This window comes from Balaenoptera physalus (assembly GCF_965194825.1).
Source record: "Balaenoptera physalus genome assembly, chromosome: 7".
NCBI lineage: Eukaryota > Metazoa > Chordata > Mammalia > Artiodactyla > Balaenopteridae > Balaenoptera > Balaenoptera physalus.
The window spans coordinates 54,429,291-54,455,270 of NC_138886.1; the positions used below are offsets into that span (position 1 = coordinate 54,429,291).

Consider the following 25,980-nt stretch of genomic DNA (forward strand, 5'->3'; position numbering starts at 1 on the left):
GCATGTTCCCCCAGCACCTTGAAGAGCCAGATGAGGTGCATAGGAGCCATCATCCCTTCTGCTCCGTATCTTCCCTTAACATAATTCTCAAGTGCTGTGCTTGGCTCACGGGTCAGTCAGATGTGTGAGCGTCCTGACAACCCTTTCCCCTTCCCTGCCCCCTAAGGATGGGAGCTGAGGAAAGAAGCCGCTCAGACAGGACAAGGAATCAGGGAAATGATAACTGCCCCTTTCTCCTTTGGGAAATCAGAGGACTTAAAGGTCAGGGTATTAGTTCACAGGAAGCTGATGCTTGTGTCTTTCTTGGCAGGGTTTCAGGAAAACTGGGCAGAGAGGGCCCACTCCAATGGCCAGCACGCCGAAACCCCATCACCTGGAGGACCATGCACTAGAGGCATTTCTGAAGCATGATGTAGCACTACATTGAAAAGGCACAAATAAACCCCAAACCCTAGCACACATTTATCCAGTTTTTGAAGCAGATTAATAGAATAACCAATAAAACATGTATAAAAGCTTTAATTAAATCTGATGAAATAAAACTTCATGTTTTATTTATGGACACTCCCAACATGTAAAGGATTCAGGGACACATTCATTTTTACTGCCATTTCGTCCTCATATCTATAATTAAATCCAGGCTGCAGCTCTGGCCCAAAGCGATGCGTCATTTTAAAACTGGCCTTGGACACTCCCTCCCCCACCCCCATCTGCTTTTAATTATAATTACCAATCCAATATGACTGAGGCGGATGGTAAAACTAAACAAAATAATAAAACAAACAAACAAAAAATGGTTGTTGCCATCGTGTTTTAAAACGACATGCTAAAGGAGGATTTCAGGCAGGTGGGCGCATCCTCTATTTCCAGTTTTATTATGTACCAAGTGCACAATCCCTTCATTTTACTTTCGACATAAAAAAAGGACTTCATGAAACAAGACAAAATAACTTATGATTATATGAAACATAACTGTGACAAATCACAAAACTATACATATTAATAGAAAAAAGTGTACCTAATTCTTTAAAAGATTTATGACAATAAGCACCAGATGTGCCCCTAGAGTAAAATCAGCCCCATATCCAGTATGATATATGCAGTTCATTTCTCTACGTGAGTGTATATAACTATGTACAAGAGTCTGTGTGATTTATGGGAAACAGATTTCCACTTTTTCCCCCCAAAGTGCTTTATGTCAGCAACATTACACAGGATGCTCTGCTGTCTGTACAAAATAAATCTCTTCTTTCTTACACTCACCATCTCTCCAATGAGTGTTTTTTTTTCTTTACTCATTGCAAAAAAAAAAATGTAACCACAGAAATTCCACACCACCAACAAAAAGTGCCATTAAAAATGCTGCTATAAAATGACATGGCCGAAACAGTCAAATAAAATACCAAATAATTAAATTGGACAGTTACAATCACTATTCCCAATACTTCAAGGCAACTGGGAAGCAAGGTTCTTGGATAGGGGGTTGAACACTTACCTCTGTTCTAGTAAAAACAACAGAACAACACCAAAGCTCTGTTTTATCAGTGGAAACTTTGCTGTGATTGACTGAAGACCTTTTGTTCATTTTGGAATCACCTAAATAATTTGGGGTAGACATGGGTAATGGGAGATACCCTACAGGACTAGTAAATATTTAAATAATATTTAGCAGCTGATCAGAGGCTAAATTACAACTTACATTTTGATGCAGTCCCTTTAGGGAATTAAGACAATGCAGCAAGTGAAATGTCTCTAGGCATACTGATTTTTTTTTTTTTAATGTAATAGGATAATTGGCCTTGCTGCTGTGTGTATTTTCACAAGCACCAATCTTTTAAAAAAGGGGAATGACAATCTCTCTTCGGATGTTTACGAAAATGGTTACATATCAAGAGTAAAAAGACCAGGAAATGGAAGGAAATGAGTTTTTGAAGTTTCTACTTTTACTGCTACAAACATAATGATGAAAGCATATATAAATCTTGTGCAGTGTGAAAGCAAGCAAGGAACAAATTTTAAGGTCAGGTGAGATTCTGGAATCACAGGGCAGCGTGTGTTGTCTACAAGGAACCTGGAGGTGTCATGTCCTGGGGCCCTGAGCTCAAACCTGCAGCTGAGGGGAAACATGGAAGGGGAGTGAGGGCCACTCAGCCTCGCAGGCTGCACTGGGCCCGCTCCCTCTGCCAATTCCTGCTGGGGAAGGAGGCCCCACAGGTGCAGCTGCTGTCTGGCACCCCCTGGTGCCCTTGGGCCTCAGTGAGGCCAACGGGGAGACTAGAGATGTGCATGAGGATCTCCTCCAGCCAAAGTTTCTGAGGTTCAGCTTCTGGCTTTGTCCTCCTAACCTGTTTTCACCTTAAATTATAGCAAGAAGCCACAGGCAGGCAGACAACATCAGCTGCAGTAACAACCTTGCCTTTCCATTTTTTTCCTCCTCATCACACAAATGAAATGTGTTTTGAGTTCCCTGTAGAGGCTCCAGGATTTAGAATGAATAGATTGTCTCTCTAAGACACCAGAGCTTTCCCTTCTCTGCAGGGTGTGACAAAGGACATGGTCCCTGTTTAGGCCAAGTGATACAACCCACAAAGCCTGCCAGAGGGGTGGGACTTTGTGTGCCGTCTGAGAACTCATGTGGAAAGAAAGCCTGACGTGAATTCTTTTGTAAAGCAGAGCAGATTTTTGTAAAGTGAATGACTTGTCTCTTTTGCAGACACGGATGTCTGCATGATGGCTCTCCTCAGATCAGAGCCCACTAGCCAGAGAAACTAGACTGACTGAGTGCACTGTCAAAACGGACCCTGCACTTTGTTCTTTATTCGGCTGATTCTACTTCGCATCAGAATGAAGTCCGGAATCAGGCAGAACACTACCGACCGTGCAGCCAGACTGGAAGGACATGTCTGTCAGGATAAAAACTGTCACCAGATCCCAAGTCTGACACCAAGCTGTTTAATTGTCTTGTTGAAGATTATAATTATCCCAGTTTGACAAATAGCATTGTTTCATTTTCCCTCAGAGAACATTTTTAAAGAGAGAGAAAAGAAATCATGAGAGGTCATAGTACTGGAATGTCAGAATCTACCAGGTGTTTTGGGGTTTTGGCAATTTTTATAGCCTATGTCATAGGACTCTGGATCTTTTTAATAGCTTGATAAAGGAGTCACAGAAAACGGCATCCTATTCAGGTTTGAGATCAAATGGCCGAGAGCTCTGGGTAAATGCCAGGCCCTCAAAACAGAGTTTCAGACAGAAAGGTTGCCTCCTTCTGGCCACCTTTCCAGAACTGTCCCCTCTACCTGCCTTTGGCCAGACCTTGCTCAGAGGTGGTGAGCAGGCAATGGCGGGTGGTGGGCATGTCTGAACCACAGTCAAGAAGAGGGTGAGAGCGATGCAAAAAGAGGGAGAGAAGGAAGGCAAGGGAGCAACAGACAGACAGGTGAGGGGAGATCCTAACGGAGGGAGCAGAGGCTGTGCAAAGTAGCCAGACATCAGGCATCTCTAGTTTGGTTTTCTGAGAACCCAGGAGCACACCTCCATGTGTCCCTGCTCTCACAGCTTCTAGCAGGTCCCTGGGCAGAGCACCAGAGCGGAGGCCACGGGTGAGCCAGTCAAGTGACCTTTTCCTTTGAAAAATGTCTTCGAGGTGGAGCCGCTGAAGAGTCAACCCACGAGGGTCTCTGTGGCAGCACTGGGAAGAGGGTGGCCTACCCCATGTCCCTCAGGGAGCCTTTGCTAATGCAACACTAATGTTCCGGGCGCTCACAGGTGCTGCAGCGTGCGGGCAAGCAGAGCCACAGTGGAGGCAAGGTGTACGTAGCTGGGGGGATTAAAATAATTATTTCCATCCAAAGAACATACCTCTAAATATTTTTTTCCTTTAAAAAGTAGACGTAAATAACAAGTCTTTAAAATCAAAGAACTAAGATAGGTTGCATGAATATAAAACAAGTTGTAGTGCTTCTCAAGGGCCTGTGCTTGACAGAACCTTCTCACTTTGCTTTTGGAGAAACACTGAAAGCAACTGGTTAGCGTGGGAATATCTAAGAGGAGAGAGGCAGCCAGCTCACTGGATGCCAGGCCGGCGCTGGGAAACCTGGGGTCCTCCAAGAGCTGGGCCCATGCTGTGCTTTGGAAGTGGGTTCCCCTTGCTGTGCCTGGCTCTTGGGTGGGGCAGTTCACTGTGCTTCTGGCAATTTGGGTCGCCCTTCCGTGTTTGGAGTTTCAGCAAATCCCCAAATTATACTTCCACGTGCACATCATCTCACTGGTGTCCTCTGAAGGTTGGCAGCCAGAAAGTAACAGGTATCTGGTAGAGTGAGACTCTGAATTCCCTTTGAAAAGAGTCCTGCTGGTCACCGGCAAACCCAGGGAGAAAAAGGAGCAGCTGAAAACACACCTACAAAGCCCAGCTCTGACTATTCAGCCCTGCCCTCCAAAGACACACCTGGGACTTGGCAGGTTCCGCTGATTCGCTTGACATCCTTTTTCTTACAGTCTGTGAAAGTATAAGAAGAAAAGGTGGCAAGGAACAAAAAGATTCTGGACGCCAGTGGTAGTGGAGGCCAGGGGAGCTTTTAGCCTTCAGTATAGACAGAGGAGAGCTGGCTAGGGCAGCGATCCACAGCGCTGATCTGCAAGAACGTGGTGTCTTCAGGTCCACTGCGAAGAGACTCCCCAAAAAGGCTTGAGGAACCCGAAGGTAGATCACACACTGGAAGAGAAAGAGCGCACAAGTCAACTGCTACCTTGTCGCAGACGCCGGGCACGCAGGGAGCAAATGCTGGCTGGGGCTGAGGAGGAAACTGTGCCGGGCCAGGCCCTTCAGCAGGTCTCCCCGTCCTCAGGGTCCTTAGGTGGGGAAGAGGCTGACGTGCAGGCAGGTGGCTAAAATAGGACTCGGCACAAGAGATGGGCTGAGTAGCAATAAAAGTGAAGTTCTGTAGGGAAGAGTGAGGGCGGCCTCAAAAAGGAGGTGATATTACGGTTGAGCCATAAAAAAGGATGGGATTCTCACAGACGGAGAGATAAAGAAAGAACATTCCAGGAGGAGGAAAGAGGGAGTGAAGACAGAGAGGGGGCACATGGGGCCAAGTGTGCTGGCAAAGCTCAGGTACAGAGCATGTAGGGAGACGTGAGGAGGGCACATGAGACATGAGCGCAGGTCCGGAGAGTTCCATCAGGCTCAACTCCTGGGGGCTTCGAATGCCTTGCTGAGGACAGTCAACTTTATTCTCTGGGAAACTACAAACTACTGAAGGTAGCTGAACAGGAAAGTACCTTATTTTATCCTTCATTTTTGGAAGCCAATGGTTACGGTAGCTTGGAGGGCAGAATGGTAAAGATAAGGAGCTGACTCAAGGAACTTGTTGGAAGGCCGTTGCCTAAGTCTGGGAGAGACATGATGGCACCTGAACGAGGGTGGTGGAAGTGGGGCTGGAGAAGGGCTGGAGAGGAAGATAAGAGGAGAGACATTTCATGGGCAGAGTGAACAGGATTTGATGCGGTCATGTGCTGGGTCAAGTCTAGTCCAGGCTGGTCACGGGAAACCCACCTGATCTCACCTGCTTGTCTGCACAAGTGTCTAAGTCACAGATACCAACACACCTGTAATGCCCGAGTGAGCTGAGAAGGCTCTGTGGAAAACGTCAAAGCCAGCCTGGCCCATGGACGTGGGGACCAGGCAGTCCTCGAAGGAAGGCACCACACTGCAGGAGCTGCTAGGCGGCATGGTTCTCTGAGAGTCAGGGTAATGTGGGGGGCAGAATGTCTGCAGCTGCCCGTAAAATCCTGAAATGCAAGCATGGCATTGAGCTACTGCAGGGCACAAGTTCAGAAGATCATTTCAACCTGGCTAGACCCTCACTCAGCCTGGCTTCATATGACAAAATGCCTTTAACCCTTAAGCCCACCTACAAAACCTTCTGACCAAGCATCCATAATGCACTACCTGAGCAGAAGCTCTTCTACTTCCAGGGGCTTTTTATTTCTTGCTCTAGTACCTGAAGCTGAAAGGCTTCACACCTTCCCTAGACTCTCCAAAGAGTCCTGGACACTGAAGGCCTGTCCTTCAGGGGACATTCCTACCCCATGCCCTCTCACCAGGTTTTAAGTGCATCTTCCTTAACTTCTTTTATTCTATAGTCTGTTTTTCACATTTCGTAAAAACCTGAATAAAGCTCTTAACAATGCTCACCTTAAAAAATGCAACATAGATCTATCCATCTGCACTTCCAACAGATACATTCATACACATTTATATCTTTTCTTCCTCATTATTTTGAATAGGTACATAGTGTCTCATAGTCAGATATGCTACCATTTACTTAACCATTATTATTGCTGATCTTTGCAGTAAATAGAAAAACTGGAAGTGAATAAATAATATAATGAAGAAATATGTGGAAAGATTTCTTAATATTTGAAAATAATCAACATTTTGCTAATCTTGTTTCATTTATCTTTTCAATTTTTTTCTTACTCAATGGAGTTTTTCCCTTGGGGTCCTATGTAGTCCTTTTCTATGATTCTCCACACCTTCCATGATACCTTACCTTTTCCCTCTTCCTCGTCTCATGATAAATTTAAGTAAAAGATTACTTTCTGGAGTATACGGTTTTAAAAATGTAATGAAATCTTCATTCAATACCTTATTTCTTGGTACCTGTTTCCTCAACTCTAACATGTGAAAGTCATTGTCTATTTCACTGGGTGATTATGAAGATTAAGCAAGTCATTGGATAAGGAAATCCATATATAACATTTGAAAGTGCTTTATGAATGTCAGTTATTGATATCATGACTCTGTTTCTGGTGAAAAAAACAAGGAAAAAACAAGTAGAGGAAGTGCCCCAGGGTTCCTTCCACAAACATTACACGATGGTGAATACAGAACTAATTCATGGACTTTGGAGCCCTAGTCCTGTGTGCTTTCCTCCTCTAGAACTGCTTCTTCTTACGGAGTCACCTATCAACAGGTAGGGAAGGTGCTATTTGGGTTCTTTTTAGCTCTCTTTGAGTACAACTGAGGCACACTAACACATCCAACCTATTATGCTCACACCCTTCTCATTTCTGATTAGTACTCTCAAGGCAGACTACCCTTGGCCAGGAGGCCTGTTCTATGGTCACTAGGAATATCACCAAAGAATGTGTGCTGAACTGCTCACAAAGCCACAGACCAGCCCTCTAGGAGCTTATGATACAAGACAGAAGGATGGATACAGATTTATGAACAGGGTACACTCACAGTAGAAAACAAAATAATATCCTTTGTAAGTAACCAGTAGTATACTTTATATAGAATCAAGAGAAAATTCCATATAAGGTTTGGGAGGCAGATTAAATTCATGTTAGCAGTATAGACTAGGAAAAAACATTAGGAAATTCCATGTCAAGGCAGGAGAAGAAAGAATGGAAAACTACTGGCTCTTCTCTTTTTGATGCCCTAAGTCTTCTGCATGGACTCAGTAGGCAGACGGGCAAAGGACCCAAACAGATCACTCAAATACGCATATAATTTATCAACCAATATGGACAACTGGCAATTCTCTAGCCGTTAAAGCAATAAAAATCAAGACAATGATAAAATACCATATTCTACCTATCACATTAGCAAAGATTTCTGAAAGTCATTCTTGGTGCTGGACTGAGAGTGGTGACAAAGGCCCCTGTGCAGAGTGTGCAGACATTGCAAAGGAGTATAAGCCTCTGTAAATCACTTGACAACCTGCATCTAGAACCTAAAAGTGTTCATACTTCTGGACAGGGGAATTTTTCTTCCAAGAATGTATCCTAAAAGTGTATTCTGAAAAACAAAAGAAATTCTGCAAGAGGTAGTCATCACAGCACTAGCTGTCATAACAGAAAACCGAGGAGGAAAAATGGCCAACCATAAGAGAACAGTTGAACATGGTACATTTACCTGATGCGAATGTTAAGTAGCCATGAAAACAGTATTTACAAGGAGTTAACATCGTGGAAAGACCATTATAAGGTTCAGTTGGAAAATAAAGCAAGATACAAAACTGAATAGGGAGACTGGGTTCAGTTATGTGGAAGACTATGTATAGGACAGATTGCAAGGCAACATATTTATAGTTGTCTTTGGGGTTTTTTTGGCTTTATGTTTTTCTGAATTTTAATAGCAGTGAAGGACAAGTACTTTGGAGCCAGACTTCCTGGGTTCAAATCCTAGCTCAACTACTTACCAACTGTGTAGTCTTGGTGAATTATTTAGCCTTGCAGTATTTCAGCTTTCTAATTTGTAAAATGGGATTACAAGTAGTACCTATAACTTAGTGAGTTATTATGAAGATTAAATTGAGTTAATATTTACATATTATACAATATAATCTGAGAATATAATTAATATTTATATATTTTAATAACGTAATTTATATATGTTTGCTAAATAAGGAAAATAAAAAAGTAAAATTACATCACAATAATGTAGCTCTCAAAAGTAAAATGTTTATTAAGAGAAATAAAATTTTCAAAAGGGCAACAAGTAAGTCCTTCAACAATAACCAAATGTAAGAATGGACAAGGCAGTGGGCATGTAGCTCACTTCCAGTTCCCAGGTGGAATCCTCTGGAACATTCTTGGCCCTCAGGACCTGGGCTATATACCTCTTCCCCATGTTGGTTCCTAGATCCTGCACTAATTGACACACATTCTGATTTCTTCACTCGCCCCCATGCAGGCTCAAAACAGCAACAAACTTGAGTGGGCTGAAAGACCTGGGATGTGCAGTTTCGTTTGGGAGGTTCCTTGGACTGATCTTGACTTTGGGTACCCAGTGGCCAGGCACATGTAATCACAGCATCACCATCAGGAGGAAAACATTACCATGAACCATCACAGTTGGTTTATTAGAATGTAATGTCGCCTCACTGAACAAAATAGACAATATTTGCTATTTATATCCCTATGCTGGCTCTGTTCATATTTGTCACTCATATATACCCTGATAGCATTCCTCAGTGTAATATTAACCTTCCAGGAAGAGAGACTCCCACAACTCCCCAAATAGGGACATTGATCATTCAGGTATGTCAGGGACGTGATAGAGACTTCCACTGGCCTTTTGTGAAAACCAATTCATTCTCTCTTTCCTGTCTTCTCCCTGCTTTGAAGACATGGCAGGAATTTCACATGGCTTCAATCTACACTTGAGTGCTGTAAAGTGTAACAGTATAAAAGGTTCGTAATGCAGTGAAATACACCCGGTGAAGTTAAATAGTAAACCCAACATCCTGAGCTCCATCTCCCAGTTTCCCCTGTCCATCTGGGTCTGAGTGAGAGGGCCGAGTGAACTGTAGTTCCTGCCTGTGGCTTTCTTGGCTGACACGAGAAACAGTCAAAACCAGAATGGCCCCACAAGCATGTTTTACCACTCTCACAGCCAACTCAGGGAAAGAAAATCCTCTTTATTAAATCCCTCCCTTCAAGAAGCCAGTTACTAGAGATGCCAAATACACTGGTGTGGATGACTGTGGTCACTCAAATCAAAGAGCTTTAACATAGCCTCTTCCCACTGCTATTTCCATAAAACTAACAAAATCTAAGAAAATTCCATCAGGATCTTGCCACACACAAAAACCCAGAGAAAGCCTAACTCATTTTCTGATGAATGGCTCCTGTATTCCAGCCGCTGAATTTCATGTAGTAAGTTTGGAAGGAACACTACCTCGAGGACCCAAAGCAAAATGCAGCAAGATGTTAACACATTTTGTGGGCATAAAACATAAGAGTGACGGCAAAGTCAGCCAATCTGTCAGTCAGTCAGTCAATGAGAGTTACTGAGTACTGGTCAAGGTGCTTTTGGAGATACCAAAGAAGCAGAAGATAACACCTTGTCCTTGAGGATTGATAATGCAGTTGGAACAAGAACACATACACTTATAATAGCAGAAGAATGCACACACAAGTTTATGTTGGCAATAAATATTAGTCATCACATTTAGTTAGAAAATCACCCCTCCCCCATTTTAGAAGTTATTTTACCTCCAAGAATGGAGGAGGAGAAGAGGAACTTGCAGATAAACTGACTTTACTCAAGTTGTAGCTCCTGAAGGTCAAGGAGAATCATTCCTCCTCTTGTCAATTTTGGGAAGTATTTTTCCCTTCTAAAAACAACTCGTTTTTCTAATTATTAAAATATTTTGAATTAATTATACCAACTAGAAAATGTAGAATAGTATATGCAAAGAAAAGAAAAATTATCTTTATTCCTACAATTCAGACATAGCCAGATATATACACACAAAACTGGAATGTTATACATATTGTTTTGTATCCTGTTTTCTCCCCTAATATTACCTATGAGCTCACATAGTATTAAAAATCATTCTTTTTTTAAAATAAATTTATTTATTTTATTGTTATTATTTTTTTGGTTGCATTGGGTCTTCGTTGCTGTGCACGGGCTTTTCTCTGGTTGCGGCGAGCAGGGGCTACTCTTCGTTGTGGTGCGCCGGCTTCTTATTGCGGTGGCTTCTCTTGTTGGAGAGCACGGGCTCCAGGCGTGCGGGCTTCGCTAGTTGTGGCACGTGGGCTCAGTAGTTGTGGCTTGAGGGCTCTAGAGTGCAGGCTCAGTAGTTGTGGCGCACGGGCTTAGTTGCTCCGCAGCCTGTGGGATCTTCCCAGACCAGGGCTTGAACCCGTGTCCCCTGCATTGGCAGGCGGATTCTTAACCACCGCGCCACAAGGGAAGCCCTAAAATTCATTCTTAAAAACCTCTCCTCTTTACTTTGTCATGTGGGGTCACTGACAGCTCTGTGATGATCCGTTAGATCAGGAGTTCATGGTTACTCTTGCTGCTTAATGATGATAAAGTAGCCCCATGAAGCTCAATGTGGATTTCCTTCCCAACGTGGAAGGGGAGTGGAAGAAGTCAGAGGAGAAAGGAATCGCATGACTAAATACAGTAATGGAAGGGTATTCTCTAGGGCAGCGCTGTCCAAGAGAACTTTGTGTGTTGATGGAAATGATCTCCGTCTCACTGTCCAACACAGTAGCTGCATGTGGCTACTGAGCACTTGAGATGTGGCTAGTCGACCGAGGAACCAACTTCTAAGTTTTATTTAGTTTTAATTAATTCAAATTTAAATGGCCACATGTGGCTTGTGGCTACTGTACTGGACAGCACAACTCTAGGGATATCTGCATTCTCAGGTTTAACAGACTTTCAGTAATGTTTCTGATTAAATTCCTAGAGAAAAAACATATGACCCACCAAGAGTTTAAATAAAAGACAGATAATGATTCTTAGACTCCTGGCGTTCAAGACAGGAAGTATATTAGACTCTTTATTACATTTATCTTTTCCTTACAAATTTATACTCTAGTCTTGGTAGAAGGAACCAGAGTATAAATACTTCAGTAAATAAATAATGGTCACCCAACTCACAACCCTCATGAGGGCTGATGTGCATTGTTTTAAGCTAAACTTCCAGGGCAATTCAGCTCTCCTGCAGGAACCACTTTCCTTTCTGGAAGTAAGAGAAGGAAAAGGAAACACATCACCCACTTTCTTTCCTGCAGACTCTGGGCCTAGCTCACTGTGTGTGTGGGAGTGGCAACAGCATAGGTGGGTCTCCAATTTCCCTACCACTTGATGATGAAATAAAGTTCAATACAGAGGCTCTACCTTACACTTATGGGTGGAGATGAATACCATCAGCCTGAACTTTGTCAAGGTGCTATGTCAGGAGCTGTGCCCCTAATGGGTTTGTTTATATATATAGCAGATGGCTTTGCAAAACAAAATTCTTGTTCTCCTTTATGGTGAGGCTGAGAACCACCACCAAACTCTGGGCGCCAGGAAAAGAGTTGGATGGGCAACATTCAGAATCAAGACTGACCCTTCCCTGCGGTAGGTTCTGCCCAGACCATGATGCCAACTTATAGATGCAGACAGCCCACCTGTGAAGCCCATCACAGGCATCAGGAAGGGCCCCCAGAACTAATTCCTCAACCAGAGTGTGGCCTGATCAGGCTGGGGAGGACCCTTTGTGAAGCTCCTTGGAAACAATGCTGAGAGCAATTGCTTCCCAAGACCCCTCAATATCTTCAGACAGGAAAGCCCTTCAATTCCCATGTGATCAGAGAGTATCATTTTAGGCATCCAGGCCAAACACTGTTGTTTTCAGATACTGCCCAAATCTCAGAGTCATCTGCCCCCTTGACCTTTCAGAAGAAACACTGGCTAAGCATGTGCTTGCCTTTGCTATTGTATTTTTATAAAATGGGGGTTCACAGTATCTACTTCATAAGCTAACTGCAAAGATTAAAGAGGATTAAGAGATGACCCATGTGAAGGGCTGAGCATGTGCCTGCACACAGCACTCTACAAATGTTTCTTTTCACTTTTCTTCCCTATTCTTCTAATAACACAAACATTTCAACTTTTATGCCTCCATTTAGTCGACAACTATATGCTAAGCACTTGCTCAAGTGCTGGCGACACAGTGGTGCATAAAACATGCTCCATGCCTTCTTGGAGTTTATGTTTCAGTGAGAAAGAAAGATAAACATATAAATGAAAAATCAAGTAATACAATTTAATATTATATGTGACAATAAAAAGGAAATTTTCTTTAAGGAATATATAGAGATGTAACTCTTTTCTCTAGACTGCATTCAAGATAGGAAGAGGAAAAAGCTCAAATAAGAAAGAAGTTTGGGCACTCCCAAAACTTTTAAAAAAGAGTAGTGATTATGGTTCCTTTTGTTTGGCCCTGTCTGGTGAGGGTAGATATAATTAGGAGGTCATCCCATAGCTCTGCTGAGAACCAGCCCTGGCAGAGTGGGGTTTTTTTTTTTTGCCAGTGGTACTGATCAATTAGTGCCTGGGTAGGAGAATAAGCAGATGTCAGTGACAGAGGTAGAGCTGGCAGTGCTCAGCTTTTTGGTGGTACAGCTCTTTGTTAGCCAAGTGGAAGCAGGGATGTATGTTTATGAGCTTTACAACTCTAATCATTTTTCCACAGAGACTATAATTTTGTGGGTTACTTGAGGAAGTGTAGAGTTTTGGGCCTCAGTCATGATTGCTGCATGTGCAGGGGCATGGATAAGCCTAAGTGATGAACGAGAGGGCTCAAATCAGAGAGTTCCAGGGACAGGGACACAGAAAGAAGATGCATGGCCTACTCCCTCTGGCTACCCTCATTTCTTCTTCTCCAACACTCTTATGGCTCTTTGTGCATTCCCTTGTACTCTCTGGGGACCTTTGCACTCCCCCCTTTAAATACCTTCTGCAATCCGTGATACAAGCCAATGAGCAGAAAAGAGAAAAAAATAGGTAAGTCTCTGGTAAAGCTCTTAAAGGCCATAAGAATATGATCTCTGGCATCACATCTTCTCAGCATGATTTAATGCCCTCCAACTTTACTCAGAGAAAGGCCCAGGGAATCATACACTTATTACTCACATGGTACCTTTTTAAAAAACTTTAAAAAACTCCTTCTTAGGCAGCCTCTGATATACCTGTCTTATAAGTAGGTGATTCAAACAAATGTTCTCATTTTATAGACAAAGAGATGGAAGTTGAATCATTTGCCTTTAAACCAATACTATGTTTATATGTTATTGTGCAAATAAGAGAAAAGTGGAAAATTCATACAATCATTTTAATATTTACAAACATCCAGCTATTTGCAATTATTCATGGATCTAGCCTTTATCTTAAAACAAATGGGGAGCAGACTAAAACAGTCATCATATACTTTTCTACTAAGTCCAGAGTTTTCTCATTTGCAGTCCCTTTGCTTTGGCATTTTTATAGACATTTTGATTAGTGTTACACCAACCCCTCAGAGAATTCTTTCAGAAGGAAGGAGAGGAACTAATATTTATTTGCTCTGAGATAGGCATTATCTTAGGTGTTTTAAACAGAAAATCTTCATTTTTACAACTTTTAAAAAAACTGAAATATAGTTGATTTACGACATTGTGTTAATTTTAGGTGTACAGCAAAATGATTCAGATATATATATATATTTTTCCAGATTATTTTCCATTATAGGTTATTACAAGATATTGAATATAGTTCCCTGTGCTATACAGTAAATCCTTGTTGTTTATCTATTTTATGTATAGCAGTTTGTATCTGTTAATCCCATATTCCTAATTTATCTGCCCCCCACCTTTCCCTTTGGTAACCATATTTTCTATGTCTGTGAGTCTGTTTTTGTTTTGTATATAGATTCATTTGTATTATTTTTTAGATTCCACATATAAGTGATATCATATAATATGTCTTTCTCTGTCTGACTTACTTTATTAAGTATAATATTCTCTAGATTCATCCATGTTGCTGCAAATGGCAATATTTCATTCTTTTTAACTTACATCAACTTTTGAGTTAAGTAATATTGTCCCCAGTTTATAGACAAGGAAACAAAAACGTTCAAATAACTTACCTAAATCCTCATAGCTACCAAGTTTCAGAACTAGGACTCAAACTCTGGTCTGTTTGGTAACAGTTCATAGAGACTATTAGGGCTTAAGCTCACAGACAAATCATTTTAAACAAAATCTTGCCATTTTTGTTGAGGTCCCTCACTGTCACATAGGCAAAGTTACTCAGACTGGATCAACATTTCATAAAGTATAAACATTTTCATTAGGGAGAAAAGCACTGAATTAATTAACAAAATTGATGAAATTACCTAAACACTGAAAAATTCAAAAAACCCTGAAGAGTAGAAACAGAGACATTTTGGAAATTTCTCTTGGCCAATTTTCTGATTTAGTCACTATTTTATTTCTATCCATTGCATGAACTACCTGGATCTGGGTCCAAAGCCTGGATAACCCATTAACCAACTGTGTGTCTTTGCATAAATTATTTTCCTTCTTGAGCCTCCTTTTCTTTTAAAATAATACCTATTTTATAGGGTTGTGGAAAACATTATACATGAGAGCATTTATAAAAGCATCTAGTGCATTCCCCAGCATGTAGTAGGCCCTCAGTAAATAGTAGCAATTATTACTACCATGAAATAAGCTTAGCAGTATTTGTAGATTCTGTATAATGCACATGCAATTCTTAAGCAATTTATCTCTCATAACCCACCACCCTTAGGTATAAAATGATGCTGAAGTGAAGCCTCCACAGTTTGGTTGCCATTTTCCCCCTTAGCTCCTGGTCTTGGCCAACAACCTCAGCCAGGCCTTCATGTAGTCAGAACTCTACTAAGCTTCCTCCCTGGAAGTGATGGAGAACCGACTCTTCATTTTAATATGGAGTCTATAAATGGGGAAGCTACAGGAACAGCTCACAGACTGTGTTAGCAAGACAGATTTTTCTTCGGGCTGAGAACTAAACCAGCTTGCAAAGCACTCGAGCTATTTAAGACTGACATTTAAGCAACTACTGTGCTAAGAAAAAGGGAAATAATGGAAATAATAACCCTGAACATTCCATTTGGCACCTTCCTTTTGAAGGAACAAGGTTACAGCGGTTGGAAAGCTGACCAGTGGAGCAACCTCCTGGTCCCCTAGCCCCTGGTCGGATGGGTTGCAGCACGAGGGCTTCAAGTTAGACAAGTCCACCTGGTTCCAAGAAGTGGGGCCATTTTCAACTACAGCTTCTACCACTAGCCTGCAGGCCACAGAGAGATGCGTTCTGCACACTCGGGTGCTCTCCTCTGCTCGCGCGCCTCACAGAACCTCACCTGGTCTGCAGCAGCTGCTAACAGCATTTATTACTGTGAGCCACACTCGCTCTCCAAGCTGTATACCTGCGGTAGGGGGAGAGGAAGATGGTCTGCTACTGATGTCTGCAAAGTTTCAAATAAGGGGATGAGAGTGGGCAGAGCATTTTGCTGACAAGGGCAAAAAGGAAATGGGAGAAAGCAGAGTGAGAAGGAAGGCATGTATAAAACCCTTTTGGTTAAAAGATGTAATTGATTTTCATTAAAATATCTTCAACCCAACCAAAACCCTAATGCGTGGTGGCCTATGGCTTCCAAATTCTCAGAATGATAAGCTGCCGAAGTAAACTAATTGCAATGTGTCTCAGTAATTGCCATGTGTGGGTATATACAGTTACAGTAAAATGGTTCAGTGAATCCTGATAATGACAATGCACATATGGCAATTATATAAAACAGAGACGCTCAAAACCAGAAGACCCAAAGATTCTTAACATGGATATTAAAGCCAGCTTTGCCATTTATTGGCTGTGTGGCCTTGAGGAAACCATAGCCTCTCTGAGCCTATGAGTCCCTATTGATAAAAGGGGGAAAATAATACTATTGTGGCAGCATGATCCTCATGGTAGGGAGGGGGAGAAGCACAGGGAACAAACGGAAAGAGATTCAGTGCCCAGTTGCCCATGATTTGCCTCCTGTACTCCATCACCCGCCTATGACTCAAAAATCCTGGATACATATAAAGCCCAGAATGAAGGGTGGAGGAGTTGGACATTCTGAGTCTGATGGGTGTGTGAAGTAAACACTTTGGCCACGGGTCAAGGTTGAAAGGAATGAGTTGGGAATTTCTCTATGAGAGGGGGTTACTCTGTTGCTGGTGTATATAACCCTCCTAGGTTGCTACAAGGATCAAATGAAATAATAAGTGTGAAAATATTTTGCATACAGTAAAACACACTGAAAATTCCAGCCCCTACTGTCTCATTATAAGCCTGGTGTTACTTATCATCCTACATTCTCTGAGTACAAAGGTAAATTTGCCCTCGGTTGTGTCAAGCTCTGTTGCATAAAGTTCACAAGCAACCCTTTGACTCAGGAGTACTTGAGCCAAAAACAGAACAAGGAAAGCACGGCAAAGAATGAAAATTTAATTCTGTCTGCCCTTGTCCTTCCAAGCAAGCTTTGCTGTAAGAAAGGTCTGGCAGAGAAGAGGATTCCAGATAGAGACTAAAAGGGACATTAACATGAAATGCTGCAGCCTCCCCTGAGAGCCATCCTGGTCCTCTACAGCTTTTAGGTTGTGCTGCATTTACAGGACTTCCCCGGAAGGTAAAGGGAGAAGGAAGCTGGAAAGTATTTCCTCAGTCACTAGCCAACTGCTTCCTTTGGATTATCTCTGATTGGGGAAGCACGGTGAGGTAGCACTAAGTCCTACACTTAGGGTCTAGGCCTGTGCTTGTTAAAGTGGGGGCCACAGCATCAGCTCCACCTGGGCTCTACGGCAGACACAGTGAATCAGAACTTCTGGGTGAAGGGCCTGGGAGTGTTCATGTTAACAAGGTGTTTTTTACACTAAAGGTTTAGAAGCCCTAAGAACATCTTTACATGATTTTCAATCTTTGGCAAGTTTTCCAAATGGAATACCAATAGGAAAAAACAGAACAGCTCTGATTTCATTTGAAATGGAGGAGGAGAGCTCTTTGTGTGGGCATCTCTTCCCCCTGGGCTCACCCCCAGCCCTTTCTGCTGGACTCTGGGGGCTCTTGGGGATAAAGCAATGATGACTGTCCCAAAGTGACTTGAGATTACAGATATAGATCAGGATGATCTCCCTCCCCACCCCAGTACCATTCTCTTCTTGGGCAAGGTGCAATCACGGGACCTCAGTTGAGTGACTCAGAAGTTCTGGGCTTACTGTTGGTCCCACACTGATCTTGTGGCCTAGACTTCTGCTGTCTAGCTGTAACCAAACTCCCATGTTACATCCGCTCCACTAACTAGGTGATTTCTTGTTTCCCCGAATCCAAGTCTATGACTATACAACTTTCCAGCATTCTAATCTCTCTAAGAGTGGGCACCATCTCACACTTGCACCAATGGCTTGATTGTTTCTCCTGCTGAACCTCTGCCTCACAGCTAAGTCCTTGTTACATACTGTTAAGCTTCCCCCAAATCTGCTGTCTAGAATATTATAGTGAGATGAAATCTGGGCTTGAAGTAAAAGAAATCTATATAGGTGGGTTTAAGAAAGCAGAGTGGACTCTGCATTTGTAAAACCTGATGTATGTCACTGGATCCCCAAATTCCTGCCACTCCTTTCCATCTGGCTACCAGGAAACTTGCCTTTTCATCTTGTCAAACCTTGGGGACACTGACTACTAATGTGGATAACTCAATTTATGATCTGTCATCCTCTGCTCCGCCCCTCCAGCTAGACAGCCTTCTTCCCACTGCCACCTGGGGGTCACACTCTGATGAGTGTGTCTAGTCTACAGGGTCTTTCCTTTCCTGCTTACTCTCATCCCACTGCACACCAAACTCTCAATTTTAAAGTATGTATTAGGTATCTCAAATGTGCCACGTACTACAGGGATTAAATAGATGACATGATTCCTTGCCTACATATGGACCATGAAGAATACTGTCTCACGGTTGAGTTCAAAGGTTTTGCTTGCCAAGAACCATTCCTTAGATATAAGCTCAGGAAAGGCAGGGACTTCTATTTTCTCTATTGACGTAGCTTTAGCACCCCAAGCAGGACCTGGCACATAATAGGAGCTGAATATTTGAGAATGAATAAATGGATGAGTGAGTGATACTTACATATAGAGCCTTTGGTGAAGATACTGATGGTAAGAGGAACCACAACTGAGCTCAAAGATTTTGATCTATGAACTTTGTACATAATAGCCTATCAGGAGTTTCAGAAAAATAAAGTGACTTCCCTTTCTAACAGTGAAATTTTCTTTTAATGGAGGAAGAAACAAAGACAATGGAAATACAATTGGCCCTGTCAAGATGACCTGGAGAGTTTTGCTGCTCCAAGCCACCATTTTCTGCTGGATGCCAGGAGGGCACTGAACCTGAAGAGGAACAAGAGTGGGCAGGAGAATTAAGTGGCTCAACTCATCCACAGAACACTTTGCACTCTTTTAGGAAAGCATCCCAAGGTCAAGGAACTTAGTCAACTAATCTGAGTTTCATCTCTAAATAGGAGCACAAATATACTTCCTACTCTCTTCATAAAGTTATAATGAGGATTCAGGTATTCATCCAACAAATATTTTATCGAGCAGTTTCTTTATAGCTACCATGCACTGACAATGATCTTGTACCTAAGAGTAATTTATAAAACATATATTGCAATATAAATCTATGTACTATCACTGACCTCAATGGTATTGATAAAAACACTACATCAGCCCAGATCCACAGACACAAACAACCTTGGGGTAAATATTTGGCTAATTCAGATCCCCTGAATCATTCTGCCATTCTGATGACAGAATTTAAGAATCTGAAGTAAAGGCTTTGCTTTGGGATGTGTGATATGAGATTGGGTTTGCGGAGGAATGTGGGAGAGGAGTGGCTGGTCGTTACACTTAAATGATCTAGAAAAATGCCTGAATGTTTTTACTTCAACAGACTTGCATCTTTAAGGTCTAGTTCTCAAAGACCTTACAAAAGAACGAAATAGAGAGTTTAGTCAGAGCAATCTGGTTAGAAAGCAAAACTTTCTGTAAAGAGAAAGAGCACTCACAATTGTAAGTAAATCGACTAGAAATTCTAAGGGAACTAGGACTGTTTTGCAACATGGTCTGAGCCCAGATGACCTGAATGGGCACAGATCAAGCCAATTCTAGTGTTTTATTGTTGTTGTTCTGTTTTATTAACACAGTGGCCTTGCTACCAGTAACAAGATGTTTCTGATGCGTGTGTGGGTTTTCCCTTTAAGGAAACTCCAACCAAAGCTATTCACATTTTTTCTTCTAAACGATGAGTTGCTTATCATATTTACAAGGAAAACTGCAACTAAAAATACAAGAATTACAAGACACGGATTGCCTTTAGTATGTTCAGACCTGAAGAGTTCAAATGAGCAGCCCCTAAAATAGAGTTATACGACAATATTTAACTTGATTTTAAGATCTCTATTCATTAGAGGCTAAACTTCATGAGTTTCAGATATAAGACAAAACATTTGCTTCTGGAAAAAATGTCATTGCTTCCCCCAAAGAATGAAAAAGCACTAAATCTGTAATAATGTTCATTAAACACTTTTCTATAGTTTTTAAGTTAACTGACAGAGAAGTCACAGTAGTCAATGAAACAGAAATTTTCTGGATCTTTTCCTTCTCTTCAATAAATTTTTGACTTCCAATTAAGAATACAAACTGTCATGCTGCCAATGACACAACCTGACTGGCAGGTGAAAGAGCAAGTGAACTACTTAATAAATAATATAGATACCCAAGTAGTGGCTCCTGTTACTTAATTCCTATTATAACTAAACTACCTTTAGAGCTCAATAAAAATATTAAAAGATGTTCAGTCACATTACTAACCAAAGGAAAAATCAAAACAACTTCTCTGTACAAATTGGCAGGTATTAAAATGACTGACAGGGGGCTGGTGGTGGTGGTGGTGGGATGAACTGGGAGACTGGGATTGACATGTATACACTGATGTGTATAAAATGGGTAAGTAATAAGAACCTGCTGTATAAAAATAAATAAAATTCAAAAAAAATTTCAAAACACTTAAAAAACAAACAAAAATAATAAAAAATGACTGACAATATCTAGGGTGGGGAAATGAGTGCTCTAATGCACTGCTGGTGAGAGTCCAAATTGGTATGGACTTTGTGAAGGAATATATGGCAGTATCTATCCAGCTTTAAAATGTGCATACCCATTCATCCAGCAATTTCTCTTTCAGAAACATTTACTAAAGAAAGAATGCAAAGATATATATATGTGTGTGAGAGTACTTGTGTAAACACACAATATACATAAGGAGATTTAATATAGCATTGTTAATAAAAGCAAAAAGTGGAAAAAACCATAAATGTCTTTCAACAGTGGAATGATTAAAAAATGACAAGTTCCCATAAGTATTATACTATACAATTAAAAAGAAGGAGTTGATCTACATACATTGACCTAGAAAGCAAAAGCATACATTTTGTTAAGTTAAAAAAAAGTGGGACTTCCCTGGTGGCACAGTGATTAAGAATCCGTCTGCCAACGCTGGGGACACGGGTTTGATCTCTGGTCCGGGAAGATCCCACATGCCGTGGAGCAACTAAGCCCGTGAGCCACAACTACTGAGACCGTGTGCCACAACTACTGAGTCTGTGCTCTAGAGCCCGTGAGCCACAACTACTGAGCCTGCGTGCCACAACTACTGAAGCCCACGCACCTAGAGCCCGTGCTCCGCAATGAGAGAAGCCACCGCAATGAGAAGCCCGCGCACTGCAACGAAGAGTAGCCCCTGCTCGCCGCAACTAGAGAAAGCCCGTGCATAGCAAAGAAGACCCAATGCAGCCAAAAATAAATAAATTAATTAATTAAAAAAAAAAGTAAGTCATAAAATAAAATGCAGAATGTGAGGCCACTTTATAATAGGGCACATGTTTTGTACATATACATGCATATATTTCATTTTCAGAAGCATTTAAAAAAGTCTAAAAGGAATACTCACCAATCTTAATAATCATTACCTTTGAGCAGTGGAATTAAGGTGAACATAGTCTGGGAAGCAACTTAAACTCTTTATAAGGTTAAGTACCCTAAGTACCTTTAAAAAAATGAACAGGTAAAATTTTTTTTCTAATTTAAAAAGTCAATAATAATTTAAAAACTGCATTTAAGGAATGTGTTAAGAATCCAGTTAAGCCTGGTTTGATGATTTAGTAATCAGGCTTCCAAACAATTTCTCCCAGCAGGTGTGTGCTTGAGCAAACACGGCACATGAGAGCATGGGTGTGTGCATGCGCGTGGGCACACACACACAGAGACACACAGACACACAAATACACATACACACCTGTGGGGTAACACCACTGCGGGCAATCAGAGGGTGAGCTATCCCTTCCCTACAGGGACTGTGACCACTCTTAATCCAGTGGTGAAGAGCATAGATTGTTGTCAGATGGTCCTGGGTGTAGTTTCCAGCTCTACCATTTCAAGATTAAGAAATCATGGGCAAGTTACTTAATGTTTTAGCGATTCAGATTCCTCAGCTGTAAAATGGGAATAAACAATGCCTTCTTTATAGGGTTGTTATGAGGACTAATAAGAAAGGGCACTGTAAACATGCACCATACTGCCTGACACAGGGGAAAAAAAAGGCAAACATTTTCAGCAATCAGTATGCAAAATACACAAGACAAGTGGTTGGTGGGAAATCACTTTGTCTCATGAATCATAGTACCTGTATTGCCAGCAGAACTTTAGCCCTGTAAGGAACCTCATCTTTAATGGTTCCACATTTAACCTTCACACAAAAATAATTCCCAAGCTAACTAAAAACTCTTACAGTACTGTAGCTACAGGCATCATCATGAAGGAGAATGAGTGTGGGCTTTGGGGTCAGACTGTGTTTATAAAACCAGCTCTGATATTCACTAGGTATGTGACTTGGGGCAAGGTGCTTAAACTCTCAGTCTCACCTGGGAGACTAGAGTATATTAATATTTTTATTAATGTTATTGTGAGGATTAAACAATACAAGTGGAAGTATCCAGCACACCCAGTATCTGGTACACAGTAGAAAAATGACAACAATAATAATAGCTCTAATTAACTGAGCATATACTGCAGACCAGGCATTTTCTCTCATTCTTACACCAACTCTGAAAGAGAAGTATCACTATCCCCCTATTATACTCAGAATTTAAAAAACAAAACAAAGAATCAAAACAAAATGAAAATAGACTCAGATATAGAGAATGGGTGGTTTGCAGAGGGGAGGGTGGTCAGTGAAACAGGTGAAGCAGACTAAGAGGTACAAATCTCCAGTTATATAAAAAGCCCCAGGGATGTAATATACAGCATAAAGAATATGGTCAATAATATTGTAATAACTTTGTATGGGGACAGATGGTTACTAAACTTGTGGTGATTATTTCATAATGCATGTAAATGTCAAATTTCAGTACACCTGAAACTAACATAATATTGGACACCAACTGTATTTCAATAAAAATAAAATAGTCAGGAAACTTAGATTGAGGACACTGCATGACTTGCTCATAAGATTCCAATTCAGATCTGCCTGACTCCAAAGTCTTTTTCTGCAGACTTTTCTACAGCTTTTTCTACAGCTTACTGTTTCTCTTCCTTTATCACCTTGGGCAAGTCACAACTTCCTCTTCTGGAAATCTCCTCTTCTGAGACACTGTGACCAATTTGGGGGTATGTAAGTTAGTGGCTGGGAATGCTTTGAAAACTGAAAAGTGCTTTCAAAAACAAGGGACTTGCACCTACGGGCCCTGGGAATGCCTCAAAATATCTCTTCCACAGGGCTGCCACTGCTCAGAATTTCACTACTCGACACTCAGTACCAGATGTGCAAATACTCATGAGAAGGAGTATTGCATTAAATTTACCTTAATGTATAAGTGAATCATTAAATCATCCTATTTCCTCTAGGGAGAGGTCTCAGGCAGTTGGTAAGCACTGGATATCTAAAGAGATGAACAGGAAAATAAGAGGAAGTGCCCAGAGAAAAGACGGGCCCTGAAAACTTGATTCCAAGTCACAATTTTGCCAACGGCTGGCTCCACCAACCAGTTTAAGAAACCATGGGCAAAATCCCTCTCTTCCTCCTCCCTTTTTATTAATTCATATTTATTCAATAAACTTTTATTAAGCATTACCATGTACCAAACATTTTGAGGAGATACGATTCCTGTCCTAAGGAAACTTAGAATTTAGTGATGATTATTTAGTCCTCTAATATCCTTACTGATATATGGGTTTAATCTGTGAGTGTGTGTGCAGATGCTTAATCACATATGTAGATTATTCACAGTTCAATTTTCCATAATCAATCAAACAGCTCTTCTGATTAAGATGACCATCTTACACACCTGTCGTAAAACCCAACATGTTGAAATTCTGACTGCACTCATATACACACTTGAATTTAACTTTTGTTTTATAGAATTAGCACACTGTCAGAATTTATCAAGTACTAGCTATGTAAAATTGCTCTTGGGATAATTTTGTAGTAATTAAGTATATAAGAGTAATTAAGAATTTCCCTGGATCTAATCATCAATCCCCAGTACTATATAAGCATTAATAACATCAAGGCTGATACCAAAAATTATTCCTGATTATGACCGCTGATGATAATATCAGCTGATAACATCAGAATAACGTGAAGTACACTCATTGGCTCCTTCTCTTTGTGACTATGTCACAACTTTCTCAGTGAAGACGATTACACTGTTGATTTATCAATCTTATTTGTCTTCCTGAGATTTCAAGGCAAAGTTGTGACACATGCTTAAGTTCTAAGCAATACAATTTCTAGACTTACTGCTTTATTATTTCACAACCTCACATATGCAGATGTGACTAAATTTCCTGTGGGAGGGAAGTATGTTTACTGTCTCTACAATTTGCCTTTTAAAAAAATAAGCTTTAAACATTTAACACTATAAACTCCCAGAACTGAGATCAGTCATGGCTGTAACCCATAGGGCTCTTCTGGAAAGTACCATTGCACAATCACTGTTAAGTAAACAGCCAACACAGAGGAAGAAGTTAAGCTTGTACCTGCCACTCCATTTCATTTAAGTATCAGTGCTCTGAGGTTTCTTCAGTTTGAAAGACGGTTTGGTTGTTTGGTAGGACAAGCCATTTACAACGTGTTTTGTTCTTGGAGGCCTGTTGGTGTCTGGAAACCTTTTGTTGTCCGCACTGAGGTGGGAAAATGCCACTATTGTCTGGGAGCTCACTGGCCTGCTTCTTCGGGGCCTGCAGGCACACTTTAAATCATGAGAAAGACAGCTTATGAACCACAGGAGCCAGGACCAGCAGAGAAGGCTCTGCTTTTCCCCGCTGCTGCCTTGATATCAAACAGCTCAGGCTGGGGAGACAGCTTCATGGTGATTTCCTAATGAAATCTAATGACTGGATCTTGGATGATGGAAATCTTTGTGTTGGCAACTGGCAACTCCAGAGGGGTGAAAATGGGAGCAAGCAGTGGAAAGTATAGAAACCTAAGAGAATAGGGAAGAGGGGCAGAAAATGGGGCAGAACCCTCAGAAAGAGGCCTCTAGGCTCTACCACTGATTTCCCAGAGGCAATCAATGTGAATGAATCCGTGAGATAGTTCCATTTTACAGATAAGAAGACGGTTCCAGAGAATCTTTGGCACACCCTGTAGTCTGTCTATCCAATAAACATTATTAACAGAACCTCAGTTTTGTCGAGCATGGCAATGAACTAAAATACCTGTCTTCCCAGACTCCCTTGCACGTGAGGGTGGCCATGGGACTAAGTCTGGGGTACACCTGTCCTCCACTCTTCTCCCTCACTTTTGCCTGAAACTGAGACAAGAAATGAATGGAGAACATCACCATCCATATTGTGACCAGGAGGATGGAAGCCACTGTTAAAGACGGCAAAGCAGAAAGCCGGAGGAGACTGGGGCACCGTTGGCTCCATGGGGCTGCTTCTCCTCCATGCACTGTTTACTTTTAGATGTCTTGTCACATGAGAAGAGTACACTGTGCATGCTGCTATAACATGATAAACAAATCCTGAGAAGCCCTTTGCTCTGTACAAATGTGTATTACAAATAACAGGCTCTTTGGGAAAACCAGGATTGGGACAGACCACTCAAAATCTATGAAACTTACTCACTGCAGGAGTAACAAAATAATCAAGAGAGGATTTGGGCAGCCGGTTCAATGTGGCTGGAGGCTCTTTGGTGGTTATTAAAAATGGACAAAAATGTTGACTGGAAATGACGGCTTGCAGGAACTGAGACAGCAGGTGATAGAACGAGCACTTAGGAAGAATTGTGATCTGCCATCAGCTGAGGGCTGGGCAGGCCAGGTGTGTACCTTTCTGGGGACGCAGCCCCTGGGATCATGCTCATTTCAAATTTTATAGAGAGAGAGCAGAAAGGGATTCTGCTTATGTAGCAGATAGGCTGAGGGCTTCTTCATTTTCTCCTTCTCTTGCCATCTCAGCTCCTCTTGCCTAGGAAAGATTGTGTGTGAACAAACAGAGTTCCACATTATTTTGACATCCCCTATTTACCACTTTTATCTGAGCGAACTGGACTGTTTATTTAA

General features: G+C 41.5%; 1 protein-coding gene across 5 annotated transcripts in view; it reads right to left on the minus strand.

Moving 5' to 3' along the window:
* Window positions 1-499: 499 nt before the first annotated feature.
* The window catches only part of GLIS3 (GLIS family zinc finger 3), a 507,022-nt gene continuing 481,541 nt past the window's right edge, over window positions 500-25,980 (minus strand). For all 5 annotated transcript variants that reach the window (XM_082470893.1, XM_082470894.1, XM_082470897.1 and 2 more), the window contains 2 exons: window positions 5,608-5,790; window positions 500-4,714 (listed from right to left, as the gene is read on the minus strand). In XM_082470893.1, coding sequence (XP_082327019.1) covers window positions 4,578-4,714; window positions 5,608-5,790 — 320 coding nt within the window. In that variant the 3' untranslated portion in view covers window positions 500-4,577. The remainder of the gene's footprint in view (window positions 4,715-5,607; window positions 5,791-25,980) is intronic.